The sequence below is a fragment of the Nyctereutes procyonoides genome, unplaced genomic scaffold, assembly GCF_905146905.1.
Source record: "Nyctereutes procyonoides isolate TBG_1078 unplaced genomic scaffold, NYPRO_anot_genome, whole genome shotgun sequence".
NCBI classification, from domain to species: domain Eukaryota; kingdom Metazoa; phylum Chordata; class Mammalia; order Carnivora; family Canidae; genus Nyctereutes; species Nyctereutes procyonoides.
This window is the reverse complement of record NW_026575047.1, coordinates 4,472,586-4,498,646: the sequence shown is the minus strand read 5'-3', so window position 1 is coordinate 4,498,646 and position 26,061 is coordinate 4,472,586. Positions and strand designations below refer to the sequence as shown.

The 26,061-nt window shown below is 42.6% G+C and overlaps 1 protein-coding gene across 1 annotated transcript in view; it reads left to right on the top strand.

Moving 5' to 3' along the window:
* Window positions 1–26,061, top strand: part of ADGRA3 (adhesion G protein-coupled receptor A3) — a 123,562-nt gene that overhangs the window by 67,934 nt on the left and 29,567 nt on the right. The window contains exons 9-12 of the mRNA XM_055326522.1: window positions 1,277–1,478; window positions 2,367–2,522; window positions 18,900–19,061; window positions 21,171–21,374. Coding sequence (XP_055182497.1) covers window positions 1,277–1,478; window positions 2,367–2,522; window positions 18,900–19,061; window positions 21,171–21,374 — 724 coding nt within the window. The remainder of the gene's footprint in view (window positions 1–1,276; window positions 1,479–2,366; window positions 2,523–18,899; window positions 19,062–21,170; window positions 21,375–26,061) is intronic.

Here is a 26,061-nt window from a genome sequence, read left to right as displayed (position 1 = left end):
TTTTGGTAATCAATTATATTTTGGTATGACTGCTATTATAATTTATCAGTTCCTGTGTTATAGGTCAACTGTAACTTTTATGAAATCTATTCATTTCATTCCCAATTTTGGAGAAATGGAGCTCAAATGGCGAAGATTTCTCCCTACTGTTAGTGACAATCCGTGGCCACAGGTTTGTGTGGTCACTTGCAGAGGCAGTACTTTCTCCCGGATAAGTTCAGTTGTGTAGTGTGTTGGAGGTCTGCTAGACCTTCCCCAGTGCAAAAGTTTGCGAGGAGGACTCACAGGACCCAGCATGTAGTTGTAGTCACACCTGAGATCTAGTACAGAGCTTTAGGAACATACGTAGCAGGATAACAAGGGGAAGGACATAGGTGCGTTCTGGAGAGATCCACGCAGGCCTCTTCTTACTCGTCCAGCCGTGAAAGGGCAGCAACCTCCATACATGCTGCTGCTCAGGGAAGCCCATTGGAGACTCAGCACCCAAAGTTCTTATTGCTGGTCATGTGGGCGCCCCCTCCCCCATCTAGCATGTACCAAAGTTTCAGACTCCTGGGAAGAAAGCAGGTTTCAGCATCAATTGTACTGCTTGTCCAAACAGTCTAGGCATGACCAACAGCCCTCACCAGTTAACTGTTCATAGGAATACCCCCAAGTCCCAAATTCCTAGGTGCCACTGAACGGCCAGCGGCTAAGCGTAGCAGTCCTGCACCTGCTGTGTGACTCTTGTCCGCACTTCTGCTAACTCTGCTTCTGTGCCATCTTTTGAACCGGTTTTCTTTTTAAAAAAAATTTTTTTTTTTTTACTGGATATAAGTTTTCCTGTGTGTTTATAGCAATATTTAGAACATTTTAAGAAAAATATCCTCTGGTATTAAAATATATGTGGCTGATGGTTTAAAGCAGTTTAGTCCATGCTAACCTTTTCATTTTTTTTTTAAGTCTTTATTCTGAAAGGAATTACTTTCTTCTTTTTTTTTTTTTTTAAGATTTTATTTATTTATTCATGAGAGACACAGAGAGAGAGAGGCAGAGACACAGAGGGAGAAGCAGGCTCTGTGCAGGTTGCGCGACGTGGGACTCGATCCCGGGTCTCCAGGATCACACCCTGGGCTGAAGACGGTGCTAAACCACGGAGTCATCCAGGCTGCCCAAATTTGTTTCTTGTTGATCTCTCTCTGATCATACATGACCTGTTCTAGTCCTGGATTTACACCTCCGCTGTAATTTGCGTCCGCGTGGGTTTTCTCATACCCTTGTGTCTTCATCTGCCTAGATGGCCCAGAACGTTAGCAGGCATTACCGCGTATCTTCAGTGTACCCGGAACACCCACGGCAGCGGGATCTATCCCGGAAACCCACAGGATGAGAGGAAGGCTTGGCGCAGATGCGATCGAGGTGGCTTCTGGGCAGATGATGATTATTCTCGCTGCCAGTATGCGAACGATGTCACCAGGGTGCTTTATATGTTTAATCAGGTAACTACTAAGTCTTCCCATTTGCTGATTTAGCTGAAATACCAGGTATTTGTGTGTTTTAAATACTAGTAAAGCATAAGGATTTTGTGTGTTTACATTCAGTGGATCTGTCTTCAGGATCAGGCCTGTCAGCTCCTCCCGTATTCAAGGCTCCCTGTGCTGTCAGTCTTCCTTTCCAGTCACTGCCTTTGTTTGAATATCTTTATCATCTGTATCCACTGGACCAAATCCCAGCCATCCTTCAAATCCATCTGGGAAGCCACCTCTTGGGCTTCTTTTATAATCTCTTTGTCACAAGCGATCCCTTGTCATACGTGTACTACTCATACGGCCTTTCCTGTCTTTGCTCCGATGCATCCTTTTTCCAACCTGGCCAGATTATAAGCAGCTGGGAGACGATTTCCGTGTTACACATTTTCTGGCGCTCCTTGGTACCTGTTACACCCTTTGCGTAATGGTTGGTGCCGAGTTGTGTTAAGTCAATAAATAAGCAAATGTAAGACATCACTGGCAGCGCGTGGCAGTACCGATAAATGCTTCCTACTCCCGTGCATAGGGGCTCCAGGGGGGGTTATTGATTCCCCCCAGTTGGAATACTCAGGAAAGACTTTACTTGGCAATTGGAATGGAGTATGTGCAGAATTTGGATAAGGAGAGACGGAGACATGGTGCAGTGTATTCACTAGATGTGTTTTGATGTATGACTACGTTTCAAAGTTAAAAAAAAAATCAGGATTAGTTGCCATTATAATTCCAGTTTTCTCAGGTTTGAAAAAGCATTTTTAGAAGATCCTGTGATAAATGATAGAGTTTGAATTCATTGCCGTGTTTTGAAATGGAAAGATAAAATGTCAAAATTCGTTGATCGTTTTTGCCTTTTTAATCTAGATGCCTCTCAATCTTACTAATGCTGTGGCCACAGCCCGACAGTTACTGGCTTATACTGTGGAAGCCGCCAATTTTTCTGACAAGATGGATGTTATATTTGTGGCTGAAATGATAGAAAAATTCGGAAGATTTACCAAAGAAGAAAAGTCCAAAGAGGTATTTTCTCTGGTTCACATTTGGAGCATATAGCATATCAACACATGGTCATGTGGTATGGTTCAGTCCCTATTTTTAAAGCCTCTTTATGTTTGCTATATTTTAATTAGGTGCACTTTTTAATTTCCAAGATTGTTTTTGAGAAATTTATGCTTCATTCATTATAATCATCCGTTGTTGGAAGGAATAGAGGGGAGCAATCAGTTCTTGGAAATTAAAGTATCGTGATAGAGCAGAGCCAGCCCGTGAGAGAGCAAGGTCCTCCGTCCACCTTGCGGATTGGCGACAGCTACTTCTCTCAGGCATTCTGAGATTCTTCTTCTCCCCACAGCCACGTGTTCCTTCTCTCTCTCTCTCTCTCTCTCTCTCTCTTTGCAGTTTTATTGAGAAATAATTGACATTCATCACTGTGTAAGTTTAAGGTATAGATGAGCATGATGATTTGATTTACGAATAACTGTGAAATGATCATCACAGTAAGTTAGGCTCACATCCATCTTCCCATAAAGATACAATAAAAAGAAAAAAAGGGGGGGAGGAAAGCAAACTTCTTTGTGTGATGGGGGCTGTCAGGATTTACTGTAACGACTTTCCTGTATACCATGCGACAGTGCTAGCCGGATCGCTGTTTGTGCTGTCCTTCCCTCGTTCTTACCTTATGACTGGAAATTTATACCTTCTGACCACCTTCCTCCTCCTCCCCCTTTCCTCACTCTCTGCCTATGGTAACCGCAAATTTGCTCTTCCTTGTGAGGTTTCTTTTTGCCCACATGTAAGTGAGATCAGATAGTATTTGTCTGTCTGTCTTTCTTTTTAAAGATTTTATTGATTTAGGTGTGAGAAACACAGAGAGCGGCAGAGACACAGGCAGAGGGAGAAGCGGGCTCCCTGTGGGGAGCCCGATGTGGGACTCGATCTTGGGACCTTGGGATCACGGCCTGAGCTGACGGCAGATGCTCAACCACTGGGCTGCCCAGGAGCCCCAGTATTTGTCTTTCTCTGTCTGTTAATTCACTCAGCATAATGCCTTCAAGGTTCCCCCATGTTGTAACAAGTGATAGGATTTCCTCACTTTTTTTTATGGCTGAATAATATCCGTGTGTGTGTGTGTGTGTGTGTGTGTGTGTGTGTGTGTGTGTGTCACGGCTTCTTTATCCTTTCATCCGTCAATGGATACTTAGGTTGTGTCCGTGTCTTGGTTATTATAAATAATACTGCTCTGCATGTGGGCGTGCAGATGTGTTTTCAAGTTAGGGTTTTCATTTCCTTTGGATGTATTTCCAGAAATGGAATTTCACGGTCCTGTGGTAGTTCTATTTTTAATTCTTTGGAGGGTCCTCCATACTGTTTTGTGTAGTGGCTGTATAAATTGACGTTCCTACCAAGTGCACAAAGGTTCCCCTTCCTCCGTATTTTTAACAGCATTTTCTTGTCTTTTTCGTGGTGGCTCTTCTACCAAGCATGGGGTGGTATCTCCTTGTGCTTTTGATTTGCGTTTCCCTGATGATTGGTGTTGAAGACCCTTTCATGTACCTGTTGGGCCTTTGTATATGTTCTTTGGAGACAGATCCTTTGCCTATTTTTGAATTTTGTTGTTGTCATTTGCTATTGAATTTTATAAGTTCTTTATGTATTTTGCATATTAATCCCTTATCCAATTTGCTCTGTCTTTTCTCCACTGAGTGTTCTTGGCTCCCCTGTCAAATATTATCTTCTGCTACCTTTGAGCTTACTTTGCTCTTCTCTTTCTAGATCCTTAACGCATAGAATTAGGTTATGTGCACTCTTTCTTGTTCCTTAATATAGGTGGTTATTGCTGTGAACTTTGCTTTTAGAACTGCATTTGCTGCATCTCCCAACTTTTGATATGTTGCTCCTGTTTTTGTTTGTGCCCAGAACCATTCATTCATTTATTTATTCATTTATTTATTTTTAAAGTAACCCCTACACTAAATACGGGGCTCGAATTTACAACCCGGAGGTTAGAAGTCACATGCTCTACCAACCGAGCCAGCCAGGCGCCCCTCAGGAACCCTTTATAATTTCCTTTAATTTCTTCTTTCATCCATTGGCAAATGAATGTTGTTTAATTTCCATGCGTCCGTGAGTGAATTTTCCAGTTTCCCTCTTGCTACTGATTTCTCGTTCTGTGCTCTTGTGGACAGAAAAGATGATCTCAGTCTTCTTGAATTTGTTAAGACTTGTTTTATGGCCTAACATATGGTCCCTTCTAGAAACTGTTCTGTGTGTACTTGAGAAGAACGTGTGTTCTGCTGTTGTTGGGTAGACTGCTCCGTGTACATCTGTTGGGCCCGCTGGGTCTGTAGTGGAAACAGATCCGCTGTTCCCTTTCGGATTCTCTGTCTGGATGATCCGCCCATTGTTGAGAGTGGGGTGTCAAAGATGGCAACGGCTAGTGTTTTACTGTCTGTCTCTCCTTTTAGTTCTGTTTTTGCTTTGTATATTTAGGTGGTCCAGTGTTGGGTAAGGAGTATTTACAGTTGTTGTATCATCTTGTTATATTGACCTCTTTATCATTTATAATGGTCTCTGTTTCTCTTTACTACTTTTAAAGTCTATTTTGTCCAATACAAATATAGCTACTTTCTTTGTTTTGGTTTGGTTTTGGTTACCATTTGCTTGAAATGCCTTCCTCCATTCCTTCACTCTCCACGTGAGGTGTGTCTTTAAGGCCAAAGTAAGTCTCTGTGCAGCATATTGTTGGACCTTGTTTCTTGTTTTGTTTTGCTTTTTTTTTTTTTTGTTAATGTTTTCGGTTTTTTTTAATCTTTTGACCCAGTCTGTATCTTTTAATTGGATAGTTTAATTTTCTTACATTTAAAGTAATTATTATAGGTAAGGACTTATTTTTGTCACTTGGTTCATTGTGTCCTGGTTGTTTTGTAGATCCATTATTCCATGATTCTTATCCTGCTTTTTTGTTTCTTGGTGTCTTTTTTGTATGTTTTGACTTCTTAGTTGTTTTGTGTAAGTAGTGCAGGATTTTTCTGTGTGGTTGCCCTGAGGCTCACATAAGATATATATTTTTTTTATGAATTTATTAAAAAAAAGATTTTATTTATTTATTCATGAGAGACATAGAGCGAGGCAGAGAGAGAGGCAGAGACACAGGCAGAGGGAGAAGCAGGCTCCACGCAGGGAGCCCGACATGGGACTCGATCCCAGGTCTCCAGGATCATACCTCAGGCTGTAGGTGGTGCTAAACCGCTGCGCCACTGGGGCTGTCCTCACATGAGGTATCTTAAACTTAGAACAACTTGAGTTGAGTTTGTCAACTTTACACTTTTCCTTTTCTTCCTCACGTTTTAGGTTACTGCCACACTATAGCTCCTGGTACCTTAGGTGTTTTATTTGATACGATGCAGTTAGTAAAGGAAGGAAAATAGTTACATGTGTTTAAATGAGACAACGGGACCACTTGATAATGAGATAACGTTTCAGTGTTACTATCTGAACTTCAGACCACAGTTTTCTCAAGAACTGTCTTCTTGGTACTTGATGGTCTCTCTGGGCCACAGTCTGCTTCCCGTGATAAATGTTCCCAGTGGTGGGAGAAGCTGTCTGGATGCTGGCTTTGTGGTAGGAATGCTCTCCATTGTTCATCATGATCACAGGTTAGCTACCTGTGGGGGCATCTGGGTGGCTCAGTGGTTGAGCATCTATCTGCCTTTGGTTCAGGGTGTGACCCTGGAGTCCTGGGACTGAGTCCTGCGTCGGGCTCCCCGTGGGGAGCCTGCTTCTCCCTCTGCCTGTGTCTCTGCCCCTCTTTCTGTGTCTCTCATGAATAAATAAGTGGAATCTTAGAGGACAGGGGTGGGGGGAGAAGTCATTCATGGACGTGGGATGGCTTGAGTCACTGGAGTAATTGGAATATCATTCCAGAACGTGGACATTGAAAAATATTTTGTCGTCATTTAATGCCAGTTTATTCTCGTGCTGCCCTGTTTTGCTGTGAAGGAGCTTTGCATGCCTCCCAACTAGTGAAGAGCACTGTGGTGCCCAGAGGTGTTTACTACTGTGTGCAGTGGGTGGTCTGCACTTTGGTGGCATGCTGGAAGTAGATGTGGTTTCACAGGTTACTTTTTAACCCTGGGCCCTTTATTTTTAAAACAGAGATGATGTTTATACTCCTTAATTTGAAAGTTTGCTTGTGCTAGTGAGAAAATACAGGTGAACCTGTTCTGCAGAACCATTGAAAGCTAGGCTATATTTTTATAAAGTTAGGAAGTTTAACATTCTTATCTCGGAAGCTAAGGAGGAGGTGAAAAAAAAAATCACCAGAGTGCTTTAATTATCTAACTAAAAACTGAGTTTGGAGGAGATTGCTGTCCCTTTCACTGATGACATAAGAGGGTAAAGTTTGAATTACCTTTGGAAACAAATGATGGCAAATTATTAAGTATAAATAGAAACAGAGGAAAAATATTCAGGATTGCATAATTGAAGTATAAATGTAATATTACCTGTGGTGCAGTGACAGACGTTCTATCAGATTCTTTGGAAAGTTAAAGTATAGGCCATAGCTTTCATCATTTATTAGAATAGTAAAAAGAAGTCATGAGGTTTAAGGGCTTCAGTTGAAATGGTGTTTGAGCTGTCCACTTACTTTGTCATCGTTCTCGCTAATCTCTTCTCTCCTTTTTCCTTTCTTTTTGTTTTTTGTTTTTCTTTTTCTTTTTCTTCTTTCTTTCTCATCTTCCTTTCCAGTGCAAGAATATTTGATAGCAAATTCTAGATGTCCTATTTCATCCATAATTTTTCTGAAATGCCAGGAACTTTAAAAACAGAACCGTGATATTGTTATAATGTCACCCAAATGGGCTCTGAGTCCTTAATATCATCAGGTATCTAGTCCTTGTTCCTTTTTCCTTAGTTACGTTTTTTTTTTTTAATTTTTAAATTTTTTTTTATTTTTAAGGATTTTATTTATTCATTCATGAGAGACACAAAGAGAGGCAGAGTCACAGGCAGAGGGAGATGCAGGCTCCATGCAAGGAGCCCGGCATGGGACTCGATCCCAGGTCTCCAGGACCATGCCCTGGGCTGAAGGCGGCGCTAAACCGCTGAGCCACCCGGGCTGCCCAGTTATGGTTTTTAAAATATGCACCTTATGTCTTATTACCTTAAGGAATTCACATAATTTTGCAGTTGGTTATATGGGATTTTCCAGACAGATGTCACCAGTGAATAACACTTGGTTTCTCTGTTCCTATTTAAATTGTATCCTCCTTTTTTTTTTTCCTTTTTTCTGGTTATGCATTAGTGAGGACCTCTCCAGAACAGTGTTGATTAGTGTTGATGATAAGGAGTCTTAATGTAGGCATAGTTAAATGTATCCTTATTAAGTGTGATGTTTGTTTGCTTCTCTCAAGTGCCTAGATACTTGGCAATACAAGATAAGGGGTTTGCTTTGAAATTAGTTCTCAGCTTGAGGCTTTTCAGACCTGAGAAATAATGTCATGTCTGACCTTAGTCCTGTGTGAAGATCAACTAACTGTGTTTATAGATTGTCAGGGAAGAGAGTTCCTCACCTCCTACCTTGTGCCAAGGTCAAGACCACTTTGACGTCTGCTTGCTGGTTCGCCCTGACCCTGGAGGTATCCCCTTTTTGGTGTCCGCTCCATGGAGTGATCTCCTAGGAGGCCTGCGATGTGGGGCCTGGGCCGGGGCCGTCAGAGGTCAACCTCAGGGCTCCTTGGATTCCTGCTGTTGTTCTGCTCTTGGCCTCTGAACAGTCTTTATGTTCTGACTTGTCAGTGGTGCAGTTTTTCCTCTCACTTGTTTTCGCTCAGCATTTTCCACGTTTAGCTGGAGAATCATCCCGAGTACCTCGTTCTCCATCCTTCCCAGAAGGGAGATGCACATGTGTCTTTTTTTTTTTATAAATTAATTTTTATTGGTGATCAATTTACCAACATACAGAATAACACCCAGTGCTCATCCCGTCAAGTGTACCCCGCAGTGCCCGTCACCCATTCACCCCCACCCCCCACCCTCCTCCCCCTCCACCACCCCTAGTTCATTTCCCAGAGTTAGAAGTCTTTATGTTGTCTTCCTTTCTGATATTTCTCACACATTTCTTCTCCCTTCCCTTATATTCCCTTTCACTATTATTCATATTCCCCAAATGAATGAAAACATACACTGTTTGTCCTTCTCCGGTTACTGTGGCCAAGTTCAAAAAGGGTGTTGCCTGAGTTCTCCTCTGGGATTTTGATGGAATCTTGTCTCACATTTAGATCTTTCATCTATTTTGAGTTTATCTTTGTGTATGGTGCAAGAGAGTGGTCCAGTTTCATTCTTCTGCATGTGGATGTCCAATTTTCCCAGCACCATTTATTGAAGAGACTGTCTTTCTTCCAGTGGATCGTCTTTCCTCCTTTATCGTATATTAGTTGACCATAAAGTTCAGGGTCCACTTCTGGGTTCTCTATTCTGTTCCATTGGTCTATGTGTCTGTTTTTGTGCCAGTACCACACTGTCTTGATGAACACAGCTTTGTAGTACAACCTGAAATCTGGCATTGTGATGCCCCCAGATATGGTTTTCTTTTTTTAAAATTCCCCTGGCTGTTTGGGGTCTTTTCTGATTCCACACAAATCTTAAAATAATTTGTTCTAAGTCTCTGAAGAAAGTCCATGGTATTTTGATAGGGATTGCATTATACGTGTAAATTGCCCTGGGTAACGTTGACATTTTCACAATATTAATTCTGCCAATCCATGAGCATGGAATATTTTTCCATCTCTTTGTGTCTTCCTTAATTTCTTTTTTTTCTTTTTTTTTTTTTGCATTTTATTTTATTTTATTTTTTTTTATAAATTAATTTTTATTGGTGTTCAATTTACCAACATACAGAATAACACCCAGTGCTCATCCCGTCAAGTGTCCCCCTCCGTGCCCGTCACCCATTCACCCCCACCCCCCGCCCTCCTCCCCTTCCACCACCCCTAGTTCATTTCCCAGAGTTAGAAGTCTTTATGTTCTGTGTCCCTTTCTGATATCTCCCACACATTTCTTCTCCCTTCGCTTATATTCCCCTTCACTATTATTCATATTCCCCAAATGAGTGAGAACATACACTGTTTGTCCTTCTCCGATTGACTTACTTCACTCAGCATAATACCCTCCAGTTCCATCCACGTTGAAGCAAATGGTGGGTATTTGTCGTTTCTAATGGCTGAGGAATATTCCATTGTATACATAGACCACATCTTCTTTATCCATTCATCTTTCGATGGGCACCGAGGCTCCTTCCACAGTTTGGCTATTGTGGACATGGCTGCTAGAAACATCGGGGTGCAGGTGTCCCGGCGTTTCAGTGTTCTGTAGTTTTTAGGGTATATTTTGAGAACCATTTGAATGGTAAATGGTTCTCCAACCTTTTATTTTCAGGTTGTAGGTGTCCTTCTGTCTAAAATGAGTCTCTTGTAGACAGCAAATAGATGGGTCCTGTTTTTTTATCCAGTCTGAAACTCTGCGCCTTTTGATGGGGTCATTAAGCCCATTCACGTTCAGAGTTACTTGAACTTCTTCTTAAAGGGGAGTTTTAAGAGTCCCCCTTAAAATTTCTTGCAGAGCTGGTTTGGAGGTCACATATTCTTTCAGTTCCTGCCTGTCTTGGAAGCTCTTTATCTCTCCTTCCATTTTGAATGAGAGCCTTGCTGGATAAAGTATTCTTGGTTGCATGTTCTTCTCATTTAGGACCCTGAATATATCCTGCCAGCCCTTTCTGGCCTGCCAGGTCTCTGTGGAGAGGTCTGCTGTTACCCTAATATTCCTCCCCATGAAAGTCAGGGACTTCTTGTCTCTTGCTGCTTTAAGGATCTTCTCTTTATCTTTGGAATTTGCAAGCTTCACTATTAGATGTCGAGGTGTTGAACGGTTTTTATTGATTTTAGGGGGGGATCTCTCTATTTCCTGGATCTGAATGCCTGTTTCCCTTCCCAGATTGGGAAAGTTTTCAGCTAGGATTTGTTCAAATACATATTCTGGCCCTCTGTCCCTTTCGGTGCCCTCGGGAACCCCAATTAAACGTAGGTTTTTCTTCCTTAGAGTGTCATTTATTTGCCTTAATCTGTCTTCATGGTCCCTTAATTGTTTGTCTCTTTTTTCCTCAGTTTCCCTCTTTGCCATTAACTTGTCTTCTATGTCACTCACTCGTTCTTCCACCTCGTTAACCCTCGTCGTTAGGACTTCTAGTTTGGATTGCATCTCATTCAATTGATTTTTAATTTCTGCCTGATTGGATCTAAATTCTGCAGTCATGAAGTCTCGTGAGGCCTTAATGCTTTTTTCTAGAGCCACCAGTAGCTGTATAATGGTGCTTCTGAATTGGCTTTCTGACATTGAAGTGTAATCCAGATTTTGTAACTCTGTGGGAAAGAGGGCTGTTTCTGATTCTTTCTTTTGAAGTGAGGTTTTCCTTCTAGTCATTTTGCTCAGTGCAGAGTGGCCAAAAACAAGTTGTATTGGGAAAAGGAGAGATAGAGAGAGAAGAAAAGGAAAGAGAAAGAGAAAAAAGAAAAAGAAAAGAAAAAGGAAAAAAAGAGAAGAAAAAGAAAGAAAGGTGAAAAAAAAGGGGGGTGGGGGAAGCAATCAGAAATCAAAAAGAAAAGAAAAAAGAAAAAAAAAAACAAAAACCACGGGGGAGTATCTTCTGATTCTGTAGACTTTAAGTCCCTTGACTTCCCCTGGAACTGGTCCGTCCAGCTGGTCTTCTGGGGGAGGGGCCTGCTGTGCTGATTCTCAGGTGTTAGCACTTGGGGGAGCTGCTCTGCCCCTGCCTGCTGCAGGGCTCAGCGGGGGTTGTTTACCCCGTGGGGCCCCAGGAGGAACAGCAGCAGTTGCTATGGCAACTCTGGAAGCCTGGATTCAGCCTCCGCAGGAACTACGGGGCTCGGGGCTCTCGGTTCTCCGTCGCAGGGCCTGGAGGCTCCGGGGCGGGGCCGCTGATCTGCTCAGCTCGGGGCAGGAGCGTCCTCGCTGTCCTGGGCCCTCCCGGCCTCTGCCTGTCCCGGGGGAGGCCGGATCCTGGGCTGTGTCCCGGCGCCCTGTGCTCCGGGGCCTGCGCTGGTGGATTCGCGCTCCCGCCCCGCAGCCCCCTCCGCGGAGCCGCCGCCCGAGCCCCTCCGAGCTGCTCCGGCGGTCCCGCCGTGCGCGCTGCAGCCCTTAGGGAGCTCGGCGCACTCTCCCGGGGCGCAGGTGTCTGTTAGTGTCCCCGGGAGCCCGAGGGCATCCCCGCCCTCCTGGGTCCTGCTCCAACTCCCTGCGAGCCCCTTTCCGCCCGCCCGGGAAGGTTGGTGCAGCTCCTGCTCCTCCGGGACGGGGCTCTCCTGTCCTGGGGACACTCGCCCCGGCCTCAGCCCGGCTCCTCGCGGGGCCCCTCCCCCTCGGAGGCCTTTTGTTCCTTTATTTCTTTTTCCCCGTCTTCCTACCTGGATAGAAGCGCGGACTCTTCTCACTGTAGCATTCCAGCTGGTCTCTCTTTACATCTCAGGCCGAATTCGTAAATTTTCAGGATGGTTTGAAGGTGATCTAGGTGATTTGGTGGGGACAGGTGACTCGGGGACCCTGCTCTTCCGCCGTCTTGCCCCTCCCTCCCGCACATGTGTCTTTAATCCAAAAAAGCAAAATCTGCTTCGCTCGGGAGAATTGGAGTTCCCTTAAGCTTTCCCATTCCTTGGGAAGGTAAGGCTCAGGGTGCTACCCCCCCCCCCCGAATTCTGCTTCTCTTGAGTACTCTTCCTCATATGTTCAGAGAATTTGTCATAAAAGGAAGAAATGTTCCTTCCCCTCCTTTTTTTTTTTTTTTTTTTTAGGTTTATTTATTTGAGAGAGAGCTGGCAAGTAAGCCAGCATGAGGAGGAGGGGCAGAGGGAGAGGGAGAGAGTATTTTCAAGCAGCCTCCCCACTGAGCACAGAGCCCAACGCGGGGCTTGATCTCACAGCTCTGAGATCATGACCTGAGCCAAAACCGGGAGTCGGACACTTAACCGACTGAGCCACCCAGGCGCCCTGAAATGTTCTCCTTTCTGTTGATAATTGTGGTGTTGTCCTCATCACTTTGACTAGAAACACCCCGTTTTTCTTGGGTTCTAGAAGCTCTGCACTGATGCATATTTTTACCTCTGTCTCTTTTTTTCTTGTAAGTCTGTATTCCCCACTCACTATTTGTTTTCTTAATTAAAAAGAATAATCCTTTTTTACTTTGCTAAACTACTTTAAATCCTTTTTGTGAGGAAATGGGCAATAAATGTGACATTTATGCCATGCAGTATTATTCTCAACCCCTCCCCCCCCCACCGCTCACCTGTTGCCCTGGATCCCCCATGGTTGTGCTCGTCCTCCTCCTCCTCATTACCTTCTTTGTTCCTAGACTAATAAAATCAGATCTTTAATCTTTGCCATAGGCCCCAGTGATTATCACAGTGAGCCTCTCACTGAATACTGACTGCTTAACTAAGTGAGCTGAGAAGCCCACGGTGGGATCCCGAGGCACTCGGGACACTGGAGCTGGTAGAGATGGACATAAAGACGCTTTTACAACTTGGCTTCACAGTGGGGCAATGCCTTCATTAAAAGTAAGCAGGGCAGTACCATGCTTTGCTGTAAGTATGGTCTATTACATGGGATTTGTAACTAGGAGAAAATCACAAGGACTGCCTGAACTTAACTATAATACTGGCTGCTGCTCTTATTATTACCTGTTACCACTTGTATCTAGTCAGGTTAGGACAGCATGCCATTCCTGTACAACCCCTCACCACCTTGGCTGTCCCCAGACAGCAGCCCAGCTGATGCCCCGTCCCACACATGAGTCTATAAATCTTACTTTTCTGGTTATTAGATTTACTGGGGGAGGTTACCCCTTGCTGCTTTGTGCTGGAAAATGCATATTGGATGAGGCCTAGATCCCTTGGCTTTTCTCAAAAATGGCATGAATTGCTTCATGAGTTTAGGTTTTTGTTTTTTTTTTTTAAGATTTTTAAAAATTTATTTATTTGAGAGAGAGCATGAGTAAGGGGAGAAGCACAGGGAGAAGGAGAAGCAGACTCTCCACTGAGCAGGAAGCCGGATGTGGGACTCGATCCCAGGACTCCGGGATCATGACCTGAGCTGAAGGCACGCTAGCTTTAACCGACCAAGCCACCCAGACACCCTAGTTTTGTTTTCCTAATTTACTTTGGATTGAAACCTCCTGAGCACTTCTCTTAGGATTCTTGGTCTCATTTATAAACAAGGAAGCAAATTGAGTTTTGGAGATGCTCAGTAACTGACTTGTGGATATTTAACTTGCAGGTGACACAGTGGAAGCTGTGAGTATTTAACTCTAAGGCATAGGAATATTCTTTTTTTTTTTTTTTTTAAGATTTTATTTATTTATTCATGAGAGACAGAGAGAGAGAGAGAGAGAGAGAGAGAGGCAGAGACACAGGCAGAGGGAGAAGCAGGCTCCATGCAGGGAGCCCGACGTGGAACTTGATCCCGGGTCTCCAGGGTCAGGCCCTGGGCCGAAGGCAGGCACTCAACCACTGAGCCGCCCAGGCGTCCCGGCACATGAATATTCTGTCTTTAGGGTTCTACTACTACATTAAAATTAAATACCAAGTTTAGTTTATGTATTATCTTGTGTGTTTCATATGCTAACATACCAGAAATTCATGAAATTTACAGATGATATGGATCTCATTTTGATCAGGATTCCAAACATATGTATCGAGGACACGAAATATTCCTACAACAAATGACATTTAATACTTCCTTTGTTATTCATGTGGCATTTTCATTGCTTTACCCTTTTATCTTTGGTAAAAGTGCATTCGCACATGTTTTTATTTGAGCCTCAACCATTTAGTGTGACAGGTGGAAGAGCAGGTGCATGATCCCTTCTGACCCTTTTGTGGCTGGAGTGGCCTTCAGGAAATGAGGTCAAGGAGAAATACAATGCTTTCTAATGCTCCTTGCAGTTGCCAAACTATCTTTGTGTGTCCAATTCTAGGAATACTCCTTTAATCCAATGTAATTTTTCATTCACTGTTCTCCTTTCTGTGTCCTTTTTTGCCACTGTGACAGATTCAGAGCTGCTTCCGTAACCAAGCTGCAGAAATATACAGCATTTTATGATTACCTGCTCTAGGGAATATTTTGGCAACAAATCCCTTTCCTAAGTTCTTAGCCATTTGGAATGAACTAATGAGAAAGATGGCTTGTTCTCAGCTAAAGCAATCACTCTTGCTAGCTATATAGCTTCTTAGAGATAACTTTTCTTTACAATTATTAAAAAAATGTAAAAGTCCATTGTTAAAGTCCATTACTGGCATTACCTAGTGGGTCATAGCAGTAGCTCTTTGCTCATGTAATAATTACAGTTTTTCAGTAGAAATGATGCATCTGTCGGGTCTCATGGTGGATAAAGTCCATACATTTAAAACTTTAAAGTATGAGACAAGCGGCATTGTAATGTGCTAATTTGTAAATCCTTATCTATTTATTTCTGTAGTACCTTGGGGTCCAGATTTTTCCATATATTGTCTTTTGGGTGTTTGGAGCCGATGGGAGTGTCTTTGGTAGCCGTAGAGCAAATTTTACCACAGCATGTCTTCTAAACCTGTTTATTTTTATGTAAACATTTGCAATAGCAATAGGTAAGAATAGTGGACACTTAGCCAAGTTCTTCAGCTACTCTGAATTCCTGTTACAAGTTGGCAGGTATTATTCCAATTGCTGTATAAATGGCTGATTGACATATTCGGCAATTGGCATATTGGGAGTCACTCACTGTCCTTTATAACTCCAGAAATAAGGGCGGCAGCGGCTGTTGCTGCTGCTTCTAATTCTTCTTTCTTCTTTCTTCTTTCTTCTCTTTCTTCTTTCTTCTTCTTCTTTTCTTCTTCTTCCTTTTTTATTCATTGATTTGAGATAGAGCATGAGCGTGGGAGAAGGTGTAGAGGGAGAGGGAGAAGCAGACTCCCCGCTGAGCAGGGAGCCTGATGCCGGGCCCCATCCCAGGACCTTGGGACCATGACCCGAGCCGAAGGCAGGTACTTAACTGACTGAGCCACCCGGCACCCCAAAGGACTTCTGTTAGAATACAACTCACCTTCATACCTATTTGTTAATAGGAATATGTAGAATATATATGCTAAGATGCTAATAGTCCATGAATTGTATAAAGCCAATAGGCTCTGGATTGCATTGAGGTTGATTACCGGCCTTTCTAATTCTCAGTTGATCTTGTTAGTGTCTTGGGTTTGGGGGAAATGCCCTTTGAGCCTGTCTGAGTCTATTAAAATAGGGTGTTTGGATTAAATCCCATTACTCTTCATCATACATCCCTCTGGTAGATTTCTTCACTGCAGTTATCACAATCCAGTCACTTATAAGAAATATGCGTACTTGCTTGTTTTGTATTTTCTTCAAAGATTGTAAGCCCCCAAATAGATCTTGTATATTTCTCTTACTGCTGTATCTCCATTGCTCCGGACAGTGTCTGGCTCACCTTGGTCCTCAATAAATATTTGGTCAGTGAGTAAATGGAACTGTGCAGTTATTGGCTTCTATACCAGGAGTTTGACTGATGAATAAGGGTATAGATATAAGTAAGACATTGTGTCATCTCTGCCCTCGAGATATTTACATTGGAAATAAAATAAGGAAAGAATTGTGATATACTATGTTAGGGACATTAAGAAGTCAGTAAGCTATTTTTAATTGAATGAGGTAGCAGCACCTCAGAGAGTAGAAAAAGGCAATTTTGCTGGATGTGTCGGTCCTATTTATATATGAATAGACTCTATTTAAAAAGGCACCCCTCATTTTAAATTTAATTTATTTTTTTTTATTTTTTATTGAGGTTTAATTGACATATAACAGTATATTAGTTTTAGGTGTGCCACATAATGATCCAGTATCTGTGTGTATTATGAAATGGTCACCAAAATAAGTCTAGTTAATATTCATCCCCGTACAGTCACAATTTTTTTTTCTCATCATGAGACAGATCTACTCTCTTAGCAACTTTCAAATATGCAATACAGTATTATTAACTACGTCACCATGCTGTACAGTACGTCCACATGACTTACTTATAACTGCAAGTTTGTACCTTTGGATTCCCTTCACCTATTGGCCCACTCCTCACCCCCACCTCTGGGAACCACCCATCTGTTCTCTTGGTGGTTTTTTGTTGCTTTTTTCAAGATTCCACAGGTAAGTGAGATCCTATGGTATTTGTGTTCCTCTGACTTACTTCACTTAGCATAATACCTCCAGTTAGGTTCCACCCATGTTGTCATAAATAGCAAGGTGTCCTTTTTTATGGCTATGTAATATTCCGGTCTGTGGGCACACGTGTGTGTGCAGGTGCATGTGTGCACACATATCATGTCTTTATCCATTCGTCTATTGATAGACACGTAGGTTGTTTCCATATCTTGGCCATCATAAATAATGCTGGTATGAACATGAGGTGCGTATCTCTTTTCAAATTAGTGTTTTCATTTTCTTTGGCTACATACTCAGCAGTCGAATTGTTGGATCCTGTGTTAGTTCTATTTTTATTCTTTTGAAAAACCTCCAAACTGTTTTCCATAAGTAAGTGGTTCCACCAAATTGCATTCCTACCAGCAGTGCACAGGGCTCCCCTCTGTACATCCTCCTGAGCTCTTGTTACCTCTTACCTTCTTGATAGCCATTTTCACAGGTGTGAGGTGACATCTCACTGTGGTTTTGATTAGCATTTCCCTGAAGACTAGCGATATTGGACAGCTTTTCACACACCTGTTGGTCATCTGTACATCTCCTGTTGAAAAATGTCTATTCAGATCCTCTACCTGACTTTAATCAGATTGGGTTTTTTTTTTTTTTTTTGGGCTGTTGACATTTGTGAGTTCTTACATATTTTTGGATATAAATATCTTAACACTACTTCTAGAGCTATCTTCAAAGAAAGGTCTATCCTCGGATTGAAATGTTTCAAAAAGAGAAAAATGGAGCAATGAAATAATGAGGAAAGCCAGCCAGGCATGGTTTCCGTAACCTACTGTTTATTATAGGAACTTAATCTTCACAACATTCAGAAAAGACAGGATCATTTGTATCCCCCTTTTACAAATAACAGAAGGCACAAGAAGTTAAGTGTTCGGCTCAGCCAGCGCGGGCGGATTTGAAGTCCTGTTCTTTACCCCTTACTCATTTAGTTGCCTCATCCCATTGCATTTCAGCATTGTGGTCTGGTGCATTTCCACAGGCTTGTCTCCTTTGTGAAGCGAACCATGGGTGGGATGGACTGAACAGTTTCTAGGCCCACCTCAGCCTCATAACTATGCATCTTGGGAAGAGTACTGGATACAGAACAGGGTTGAAAAACTCATCTGGGATCTTCTGGGATGATCAAAAGACATCTGCTAAAATGGCCTTAGCTTTCTCACTCGGGGCTTAACACCTTTGCTACTTGCTTCTTGATCCGAGGACCAGCCAGCTTGTAAATCCTCTGATCTTGCCTTTCTTTCTGCCATAGATCTCCCTCTCATGAACATTTCTCCTTGATACCAAACCCCCTTGACACCGGTGTGTCTCATTAGCCTGGACTATTCATTGCATTTCTCTGACATGGGACTTACAAGTCAGCGTCGACGATAGTTAATTGACGCTTTGCTGGCACTGCTTGACAGATGTTTATATCTGTGGGTGAGGAACTGATTTAATAAATGGAATTCAGTAATGAAACAAAACAAGTGGTGGAAAAGTGAACACCTCATAGGATCCATTTATTTGTGGTACTGGATCTTAAGGCATTCATCAAGCTGGGAGGAATGGAAGACGTTCATTTAGATAGTGGAGACCGCACGGGCTAAGACCCATCCAGTGGCCCAGCACATGTGGAGGACTCCTGGTAGCTGGACATACTTAGGGTTTTGGACATGACAAGATACTAAAGAGGTGGCCCTGTTATTTCTTAATAATAATACCAAGTTAACATTTACACAGAAAGAGGTGTTTATAAATGTTTTCCCAACTAAAGAGTGGAGATCTCTTTATTCTGGGAATCATGTGCTATCTTTCCATTGCCCTTGATTAATTGCCTTTTTGTACCACCTGCCATCTTTCACCAATGAGTTGGTGGTGGTTTAAGGATAGTGTTTTGAGCCAGATGCTACCAAATGGTCATAACCGAGTGTGCTATTCCTATCCGAGAACATTTCAATTAAAAAAAAAAAATAAAGGATCCATTGAGTTTTCATGTGAAAGTGTAGACTGCGGGCCAATCTTGGTGTCTCATTGTGATTTTTATTATATAAAACATCCTGTATTGGTTTTAAAGGTCTTTTCTTTACTCTCTTGCACACTTGCTAGCTAGGTGATGTGATGGTTGACATTGCAAGTAACATCATGTTGGCTGATGAGCGTGTCCTGTGGCTGGCACAGAGGGAAGAAAAGGCCTGCAGTAGAATTGTTCAGTGTCTACAACGCATCGCTACATACCGATTAGCAAATGGAGCTCATGTTTATTCAACAGTAAGTGAAACATTGTCCTAGAATTCTAAGAAAAACGTTTATTGGAAGCAACTGGAACTTAAGAAAGATAGAGTCGTCCCCCCAGCCCCCCTCCCACATGACAGGGTGGGTATTTTCCATTATTGCTGATTATTACAGAATTTCCTGTTGTCTAACAGTTTGAGAGCTCATTTTGTTTTTGAGTGATCCGTCTTTGGAGTAACTGGAAAATACTTTCTTAATTTGCCATTGAATGGTTATTACCACTTAAACTAAAACCAAATAAGCACCTGGTAGGTTTGCTGTACTGTCACATACCCAGCATCCAGCCCGGCTAATGCTGTGCTCTGGGCGCTGAAGGATGTTTGGAGAGAGTGATTGCTTGCTGGGAGGCCCTCCAGCCCTTATGAACGATTGGCATTTCTAGGCAGTCTCGCTCTTGGCATGAGGAGTTTTTAGATTTAATAACCACTTGGTTAAATAGTATTAAATTTTATTTGTGCTAAATTGAGCTGTTGTACTGCTGACTTTTTCTAAACATGTGGTAAATATGATAAATAATGTGTCATTCCCTTATTACACTCTGATCTGGTCCATGGTTCTCATTTCCTAATTATTTTAGTGGGTTCATAGAACATTCTACATTTCCTCCTATGATTTTAGACAATTAAAGATTACTGGTTTTCCAAAGATCAATGGGATCTCTTTGATGATACTGTGTTTTATGGTGCCTTTTGCTCAATTACATTAAGGATTACCTCCTTGAATAATAAACGTAATGGAGGGCTCCCATGGCTGCTGTCCTGATTTCTCTCTCAGATACATGACCTTACTTGAAACCAGCTTGCCATTTTGGTGGCCACCTTTGGTCCTCCCTGGTCATTTAGATCCATTTTAAATCCCATGCTTCAGCCTTACTACTCAGCTCAGCTTCTCCCTTTCTCTGCACCTTACTGGTTCTTGAGAGAACTCAAGGATATACGTATGAAAGGTGCATTGGAGGTATCTGCGCTCCACTTCAAAGTGTAAAGAAGGTTCCGGGAAATTATGCATCCACTTATAATATGATAACAGCTTCCAGGGCACCTCAAAACTGCAGTTTTCTTTCTTTTAAATGAGGTTTCACATGTTTGTTGTAATCATACATATCTTTGATCAGTAAAAGAATGGAATATCACTGGTTAACAAATATAATTGAATTTAGTAAGATTTTTCACAGCGTGTCATCTGTGTGACAAAAGCTGACGCCAAGATTTGTTAGTCTTGGATATTTGGGGAAACCACCAATGTTTTGTACCATGCGTATGGTGCTTGGCAGAATCTACCTGGCATTTTATATTGTTTTAATTTGTATCTTATCTTCCTAATAGATTTCACACATCTCTCACAGATGTTTTATGCTTAAAAAAAAAATCGAAAAAGAGGACGTTGTCCATATATGGTACTTAGAATGGTGCTTGCCTATACAGTAGGCATCACTTCATCATCCTTAAAGACAGGCTGGAGATGCTGTCTACCCGCAAAGAGCCCCCGTAATAGAAAAGAGTGAATATGGCATGAAGTGTCGGAATGAGGAGACTTTTATTTTTTTATTATTTATTAATTTTACTTTTTAAATCTTTCTTTAAGTAATCTCCACACTCCACGTGGGGCTCGAGCTCATGACCCCAAGATCAGCATTCGTGTGCTCTGCCGACAGAGCCAGCCAGGCGCCCCAGAATGAGGCGACTGTTAAAACTGTATTTCCAAAACCCTCACACTCCTCTTATATTATCATTAAGAGAGTCCACTGATTTCTCTAGCTGATTTTTTTTATATATATAAGACACTTTAGCGTATGGTTTCTGACAAAGTGCTCTTTAAATGATTTTTTAATTGATTTCTCATCTATCTCTAATCCTCCGTACTTTACGACTTGTTTCCTCAATTGGAATCTCTCTAGTTTTGGGTACCCTTTTGTTTCCAGCATCCTTTTTTTGTCTGCCAGTTACCTGCCCAGCGTCTTTGTTAAGTAAGAACCTGAGCTTTTGCCTATAGCTTACGTACAGTGTTTTGTGTTTGAAAACTGTTTCAAAGTGCTTTTTCTCTTCATGCTGTCAATCTTTCATAACTCCTGTTTGACTTTTGAAGTATTCACCCAATATTGCTCTGGAAGCTTATGTCATCAAGGCCGCGGGCTTCACTGGGATGACGTGTACCGTGTTTCAGAAGGTAGCGGCCTCGGACCGCACAGGCCTCTCCGAGTACGGGAGGCGGGATCCGGATGGAAACCTGGATAAACAGTTGAGCTTTAAGTGCAATGTTTCAAATACGTTTTCAAGTCTGGCTCTGAAGGTATGTTATATTCCGTAAGCATTTAAGACTCTTTCCTGTTAGTACTATTAGATTAGAATACTCAAAATGGTTTGCTTTGCAAAATAACCTTATTAGAATGGGGTGCGACGGGGTGGGGTGGGTGTTGGTATTGTTTTGGCTGTTGTTTTCAAAGAACTTCAGACCAGGAAGGGACATGTCATGATTTTCATGGACCTAGACCCTCTTGCCCTTTGCACCCCATTCTCCACACAAAAATATCAAAATTGTATTTTATGGCTACAAGTGGTAAAAAGATGAATATATTAATACATATTAGAACATTTTCTTTGACCTTAAAGTTCATTTTTATGCTCCTGATTTTAAAGACATGAAAACATTTCCGTAGACCTCCCCCAAGTACTGCATGCCCTTGGCTCTGTGCCCAGTGGACCTAGTGGAAAAGCCAGCCTTGAGATTGGGCATTTCATCAGGCAAGCTGTAGATCAAGATTTTTGGCCAAGAAGCACAAACACATGATCTGTCTTCCAAAAATGTGTGTTTTATTGCAGCCCAGCAGAATGAAAAGCATTTTTATTGAGTTTTAAAATTTGGGATGTAGATGTGTTTCATTAAACTACCTAGAAGCCCGTAGTGGAGGTACAATGCCGACACCCTAATGGAACCACATTTTCTCATTTAGCTTTGTGTGGCCATGTGTAACTGTGTTCTCTATAGATTTTAATTGCACAGTTACTTTCTTTGTTTCTGGCTTATCCCTGAATTATATCACAAACAGTATTGCAGTCACTTTAAAGGCTGCGTGGTAATTGATCAAATAGGTGTTAGGTGTCCTGGTACTTTGTGGGCACTCAGTACATTGAATAAATGAGTGAATGGATGAATGAATGAGAACACACAGTAAATATTGAACAAAATAAAGGAAGAAAAAAGAAAAGTAGCGTATTTTGTTGTATCTTGCCATCAGTGACCTCCGTAAGGAGAGCGGGTTTGCCAAATTTAGAAGTAGTCCACCTTCCCCCGCTGCCCAAGACAGCCTCAGCTAGGTCAGAATGTCTAATGATACTATATTTACTTGATATAATATACTCAGAGGAAAATTGGCGAGATTTATTTGTTCCTCTTCGCTCTGTGAGGGTACTTAGCGCACCCAGCTGTGCCACTGCAGACCTGCTTTTTTCCTTATTGTGTTGTTCATCAGCAAAAACATACCACAGAAGGCAGAGAAACAGCATGGCACACGAGCCCAAGAGAGAAAGGCATGTGTCTTTGAGGAGCTCTTAAAATTGATGAACCCTTCTATCTTAGATGATCATAGTTGGTAGAAAGGGATTACAAATGATGAAACCCTACATTTCATCAATTTCACAAGCCACCCTTCTGGGTGAGGAGAGTTTCTACCTGCCAGAGTCGAAAGCTTTAAATGAACACACTCAGATTTGTCAATTTCATACTCTTCTATCCTTATAAGATCATCTGTGGCCAGAAACCAAGGACACATTACACTATTATTCATGCTTCATTGAGGGACACGATTAAACGAGTGAAAAAGGAATATATTCTTCGTGACATAAAATTAGTTAGAAATTATAACATCAACAGAGCAAAATGCTTTGGCACTTTAATATAAAACTTACTTTACATTTTTAACTTTATGCAGGGGCAATTTTTCACTCATTCTGCATGTCTTCTTTTTTTTTTTTTTTTAATGCCTTGAATATACTAACTAGATAACGCAAACGCCTCCCAAATGATTATATTACCCTCTAATGAGAGAATATGCTAACATATGAAGTTAAATCTATAAAAAGGCAATTCTCTGTTAGCAAGAGGAGCCTTACCTGAATTGCTGCCGACATATTTCTTTGATCTCTGTCCTTCTGTCTTTGCTACCATCACCGCCTGGGTTGGAGGTCTCTGTTACCCAAACCATTGTGACTTCCTGTTTAGTCTTTGGGTCTCCAGACTCATCCTTAAAAATTCATCCTTCTCAGGACACCTGCATGGCCCAGTGGTTAAGCGTCTGCTATTGGCTCAGGTTGTGATCCTGGGGTCCCAGGATCGAGTCCCACATCGGGCTCCCCACAATGAGCCTGCTTCTCCCTCTGCCTGTGTCTCTGCCTCTGTCTCTTTCATGGTTAAATAAATAAAATCTTTCAAAAAAATCCATCCTTCTCATATAGTTTGGTCTACCTAGGCCTGGTGTTTGACCAGTGCAATCATGACAGTCAGTAAAATAATGAAATACTTCCGTACCCTGTAGCAAATTTTTTTAACTTGCCCTTTTTGTAAAATTTATTTTTTATTGGTGTTCAATTTGCCAATGTATAGAATAACACTCCGTGCTCATCCCATCAAGTGCCCTCCTCAGTGCCCATCGCCAGTCGCCCCCACCCCCTGCCCACCTCCCTTTCCACCACCCCTTGTTTGTTTCCCAGAGTTAGGAGTCTCTCATGTTCTGTCTCCCTTTCTGACATTTCCCACTCATTTTTCCTCCTTTCCCCTTTGTTCTTTTTCACTATTTTTTATATTCCCCAAATGAATGAGACCATGTAATGTTTGTCCTTCTCCGATTGACTTATTTCACTCAGCATAATACCCTCCAGGTCCATCCACATCGAAGCAAATGGTGGGTATTTGTCGTTTCTAATGGCTGAGGAATATTCCATTGTATACACAGACCACAGCTTCTTTATCCATCATCTTTCGATGGACACCGAGGCTCCCTCCACAGTTTGGCTATTGTGGACATTGCTGCTAGAAACATCGGGGTGCGGGTGTCCCGGCATTTCATTAGCCACCGTGCCAGTTCCCCGAGTGCCTCCTCTGCCCTGCTGGCCCTTTGGGGGAGCATCACCCAGTCTGTCCACCTGTTAGCAACTGAAGGGCCTCCAGGAACCCTCCTGTTTGCTGAAGCTATGCAGGTTGTCCCTGTGCAGGTCATTCCGGGTGGTTAATATTGTTAGTATTATCCCTGGATCTGCCCCACATGGAAATTGACCTTGCACATCCGCTGAAAAATACCCTGTGTCTCTCTGGAGGCTGGCCATCCGGTAGTGTCATCCTTTGGCATTTATCCCCCCTCCTGCCACACATCTCTTCCTACCTCCTCTCTCTTCAGTCCAGTAGCAACAAGCCTCTCTTGGTTCCTCTTCCGGCCACTGGCCGTTCTTAGGCCCCGTCTCATGCTAGTTCTTCTTCTAGAATTCCTGGCTTTCCTCCTCTTCCCCTTTCCGACAGTTTGGTTGCGTGCAGAAATGCCACCTTCAAGAAATCTTAACCTAATACCATCCTGTCGGTCCTCCCCTACCCTCATCTTCTTTATTTCTCTTCCGTACTTTGTCTGCCCCTCTCTTTGTCATTGCCTGTGACACACGGGAGCCAAATGGGTTTCGTGGCTCCGACATCAGCCTGAGGATTGCTGGAGGCCGAGCTGGTGTTGGAGTCGGCGTGAGTTCCCGTGCCTGTCGGCCAGGTGGGGATTGAATTAGCTGTCATCTGACCCTGCAGCACCAAATCTGTTCTGTTTTCTTTTTTTGTTGTTGTTGTTGTTTTTTATTTTTTATTTTTTTATTTTATTTTTTTTATTTATTTACGATAGTCACAGAGAGACAGAGAGAGAGGCAGAGACACAGGCAGAGGGAGAAGCAGGCTCCATGCACCGGGAGCCCGACGTGGGATTCGATCCCGGGTCTCCAGGATCGCGCCCTGGGCCAAAGGCAGGCGATAAACTGCTGCGCCACCCAGGGATCCCTGTTCTGTTTTCTTAACCAAATGCTTCCCTCCCCCGTCGGTACCATAACAGGTCACGTTAGTATCACCAAACAGTAGCTGCTTCTGATAAATGACCAAGAGCTTTTAGAAATCGCTAAAAGCTTGAAATTCAGCTGTAATATAGCCCTGAAAGAACTAATTCTTTAAAGTTTTCTTGATTGGAAACTAGAAATCCGTTTTTCTGTATGCATCCCATATTTCCCTGGTCCTGGATACCGAGGGCTCTCGCCCACCTGAAGTGCTTTACCTCTCCAGACCTGTCGTGTAGATCCTCATGCCCCCTCCCTCCCTCCCTTTTGCCCCTTCTCCTGTCCTCAGCCGCACCCCTGCCTGGGGAAAGCCTCGCTGCTCTGTTTCTAAGACTCCATTCAATAGTACCTTCCTTCTTTCCCGAGAATTCATCCCTGCCTGCTAGTTCCATAGTGCTTTGTTCGTTCTCCAGAATAATTAGCGGATAGTATAGCAAGCTGAGTTATAGAGAGAAGCCATGGGATATGGTGACAGTGTGGTCTCTGCAGCCAGACAGCCTGGATTCACATTCTTCTCCTCCACTTAACTCCTGTGCAAACTTGGGCGAGTTCCTCAAGCTCTCCGAATGTCAGTTCCTAACTTGATACCTAAGCATGAAATAGTACCTACCTCAGAGGGTTATTGGGAGCATTCAAGGAGGCAGATGTGTAGACGTTTATATAATAGTGGCCCAGCACAGAATAAGCACTTAATAATGTGCTTGTTATTGTTTTATTGTTGTTCGCTCTCCCTCATTAGATTATGAATATTCGAGGCAGGGACCATGGCTTACTCATTGTGTATCTCCAGAGTGCCTAGCACAGAGCAATGACACATCCAATAGATACTCTTGGATAAAATTTAACAGCCGAAGCTTAATTAGCAAGGAAAGTTAGTTAAAAACTTGATTCTGAAGGCAAACATA